The sequence below is a fragment of the Physeter macrocephalus genome, unplaced genomic scaffold (assembly GCF_002837175.3).
Source record: "Physeter macrocephalus isolate SW-GA unplaced genomic scaffold, ASM283717v5 random_1001, whole genome shotgun sequence".
Taxonomy (NCBI): domain Eukaryota; kingdom Metazoa; phylum Chordata; class Mammalia; order Artiodactyla; family Physeteridae; genus Physeter; species Physeter macrocephalus.
Genome location: NW_021146935.1, coordinates 1 through 3,712, shown reverse-complemented (window position 1 = coordinate 3,712; position 3,712 = coordinate 1). Strand labels below are relative to the sequence as shown.

Genomic DNA, 3,712 nt, shown 5'->3' with positions numbered 1-3,712 from the left:
GGCCACAACAGTGAGAGGCCCGCGTACCGCCAAAAAAAAAAAAAAAAATACAGATGTGGAAAGGGTTCACAACTAGCGTTAAACAGCAGGCTCAGGGCCTCATAGCTAGTAAGTAAGCAAGTGACGGAGCTAGGATTTGAACTCAGGGCCTCGTCTAAGGCAAGTCTAATCGTCTCCTTATTGCCCCTCTCTTGGCCTCAGCTTCCTTCCCTGTAGAATGGCAGCGCCCTGCCCACTGCCTCCACCCCAGTTCTGCTGTTCCAATGCTCTCCACCTGTGCCCCTTGCTACCTCCACAATACTGTCGTCCCAGAAGTCAAGTCTCACAGATTTCACTTTGCTGATGTCTGGAAAGTTGCGGTGGACTCCGGAGCAGTTCAGACAGATGAAGATGCCCAGCTTGTAAGAGGCCCAGTCGGGATCTGCGGGGCAAGAGGACAGCTGGGTGAAGAAACCAGGGTTGGGCAGGGGGCACCGGGAGAGGCAGGGCTTGGCAGTTAGCCCGGGGAGGTGTCCAGCTCAGCCCATGCCTTCTCTCTTAGCCTCCCCGCCTTGGATGAACTAAGATCAGCATGAAACCCTCCGGTCAGCCCACTGGCCCTGGCGCGGCGGCGGCCAGGATGAAAATCTTGGAAGGAGTCCCGAGGATGGGGGCGAGAGGCTGAGGCGGGCGCGATGTGGAAGTGTCAGGACTCCGAGGAACCTAGAGGAGAGCGCGGAGGGAGGGACCGGCACCGAGGCGCCTGGCTGGGGAGCTGCGGGTGGGGAAGTCGGAGTCAGGGACGCTCGCGGTCCACAGGGTCGGAGTGCTGTGGAGCAGGAACGTGGGAGGACCCCGGGGACGTCCGGGGCGGGTGGGGAAGGGGCACTGGACCATCAGGGCAGAACTGGGTCCGGGGTCTGGGATCCCTGGTGTGTAGGATGTTTGGATCCGAGGGTGTGGGAAGTGGCTGGGTCCGGAATGAAGACGTCAAGGACCGTGGTCCGGGTGGGTAGGGTGTCTGGCAGGGGAGGTGAGTAGAATGGTTAGGGCACCCGCGGCCGGGATCTAGTGTCGAGGTCCAGAGTGGGGAGAACAGGCGGCCCGGCCGGGTTCGAGCGGGAGCGGTACCGGCCGAGGAGAGGGCTGCCGGGGGCCCGGGTCCGAAGGTGATATAAGCGTCACGCGCGGATCCAGCGGGAGTCCTGGACCGGCCCGGGCCTGAAGGGAGGGGAGGAGGCCGGCGGGCTGGGGGCCGGTCCCACGTTCCGGACTGCACGCGCCGCCGCGCCCTTACCCGCCGCCCCGCAGTCGGCGCAGTGCGCGTTGCCAGTGCCCGCCGCCTGCAGCAGCTCCAGCAGCCGCTTCTTGTTGCGCTCGCGGTCGCCCATGGCCGGCCCCGCGGGCTCAGCAGGGCTCAGTCCGGCCGCCCCCCGGCCTGCGGCCGCCCATGGCCACCACCTTCGCCCACAGGTGGAGCGGGACGCAAACCCGGCGCCTCTATCCCGCCCGCGCGGCCCGTCCCGCCCCGCCCCGCCCCGCCAGGACTTTAAGCCCCGCCCCTCCTGGACTTTCTGTCCCGCCCCCGGAGCGTCCAGTTTGCGGGCTGCGTTCCTCTCTAAGGCGCACGCCCGCCCGGCAGGGACCCAGTGCAGGGCTTGGAGTCGGTCACCCTGGACCGAGGTCAAATCCTGGCCCGCCACTGGCTAGCGTTGTGACCGTGGACAACCTGGTCAACCTCTCTGGGCCTCAGTTTACACCTCTGTAAAAGAGGAATAAGGCCATATGTCCTTGGCAAATTAAAAAGGATCTAACTTCTGTTAAAGCGTTCTCCTGATGTATTATAGATCCTACATCTACTCAGAGACTTAGAGACATTCAAATGCCACCTCCTCAGGAAGCCCTCCTTGATACCTAGCCTGGAGTAATCTCTCCAGCTTCTGGTCTTGGTAGAATACCAACCGTTATTGGATCCATTTCTCCCTTTGGCCCTGAGCATTTTCTACCGATCTTGCATTACAGTTATTTATATATTTATGTTTATTCCTCTTCCCCTCCCAACATACACACATGCGCACACTAGATACTTTGATGTCAGAAGATTTACTTCTGTATCCCACACAGCTCCTAGAAAAAGCACCTGCACATTTTTAGAAGTCTAATAAATAGTCGCATTACCGTGTTCCCCAGGAAGTGTGGCTTCACCAGTAGGGACACCGCTGGGCATTTCTATCTGTGAAGTTCCATCACCGTGAGGTGTGGGCAGGGCTTAGGTGGTCTTGAATCTGGACATTTCGTGAATCTCCCTCCCCCATCTCTGTCCCTCTTTGACACCATCCTCAGTGACCCACAGACTCCTGGTAAGGCACACACTGTGCACACTTGCCATCCCCTCTGTAGGCAAATATCTGTCATATGCATCAGGCTTAATGAACATCATCTTAGGTTTCCATTCTGGTGCGTTGCAGCTGATCTGCCAGCATCCCCAATTCAACACACATGCATATACACATGCGAACACATAGGGCAACATGGTATAATGGAATGAATTCAGGAATCCAGACTTTGAACCTTGGCTTCGTCACTGACCAGCTGTGTGGCCTTGGGCAAGTTCCTTCACTTCTCTGAGCCTTGGACACGTAAAACGAGGGTTGAGAGATCACCTAATAGGGTCATTGAGATGAGCCAGTACATGGCACACAAAGCCCTAAAAACACAGTGGCTCCCTTGCTTCCCCTGCCCCTCTGGTCAGCTCATGGGATCATCCATTGGAATGCTCTGTGTCATTTCCCATCTTCCCCAGGGTGGAGGAGGTCAAGCCTCCAGGCCCTGGGGGAAGGGAACATTACCAAGAGTAAGCAGCCAGGAGGGTCTTGACTGTGGGGGTGAGGCCTAGCCTAAGAACCTCTCCAGAGGGACCAGGGAGAGAGCCCGGAGAGGGATCAGAGGGCATGGGGCTGTTTACCAAACAGGCCAAAAGATGATTCATTTCCGCTGCTTTAGATGAAAAAAGGGACAGAAATAAATCTCCCAGGAGAAATCTGGGAAAGGCAACCTAAGGTATGAAAGCAAGGCGAGGGGGGAAGTGGGGGACGAAGAGGGGACAGGCAAAGGACATCATTTCTCCGCTGCCAGGGCAGAACAGTCATGTTGGGGAGCTTCTTGGGTGCCTTTGTCCCACTGAGCTGCTCGCTTTGCACCTTGAGGTTCAGCGTCCCCTCCCTGGAGGTCCCACAAAAGCCAACCCAAGGGAAAATATATCATCTCCTTCACGGTGAGAAGCAAGAGATTGAGACGTTCCTTTAGTTTCTTCTCTTCCCGTCCTTATTTCTGGAAGTTTCCATTTAACAAAATTTCAAGGGACTTCCCTGGCAGTCTGGTGGTTAAAATTCTGCACTTCCACTGCAGGGGGCACGGGTTCGATCCCAGGTTGGAGAACTATGATCCAGCATACCGCGGTGTGGCCAAAAAAATAAATAACTAAAACTAAAAACAAAACAAACAAAACAAACAAAACACACCAGAATCTCAAGCCTCAAGGTTTGCCAAAAACAAACAAAAACAAACAAAAAGCGGTACTGTTAAAACTTTGTTGGTGATGGGTTGCTTTTTTTTTTTTAAATTTATTTATTATTTTATTTTTGGCTGCGTTGGGTCTTCATTGCTGCACGCAGGCTTTCTCTAGTTGCCGCGAGCAGGGGCACCTCTTCGTTGCGGTGCGCGGGTGTCTCCT

The 3,712-nt window shown here is 55.9% G+C and overlaps 1 protein-coding gene across 1 annotated transcript in view; it reads right to left on the bottom strand.

The window, feature by feature from the left end:
• Positions 1-1,474, bottom strand: part of ADAP2 (ArfGAP with dual PH domains 2) — a gene marked incomplete at its 3' end in the record, with an annotated part of 22,754 nt that extends 21,280 nt beyond the window's left edge. The window contains exons 1-2 of the mRNA XM_055083606.1: positions 1,277-1,474; positions 291-421 (exon numbers count right to left, since the gene is read on the bottom strand). Coding sequence (XP_054939581.1) covers positions 291-421; positions 1,277-1,370 — 225 coding nt within the window. The remainder of the gene's footprint in view (positions 1-290; positions 422-1,276) is intronic.
• Positions 1,475-3,712: the final 2,238 nt, after the last annotated feature.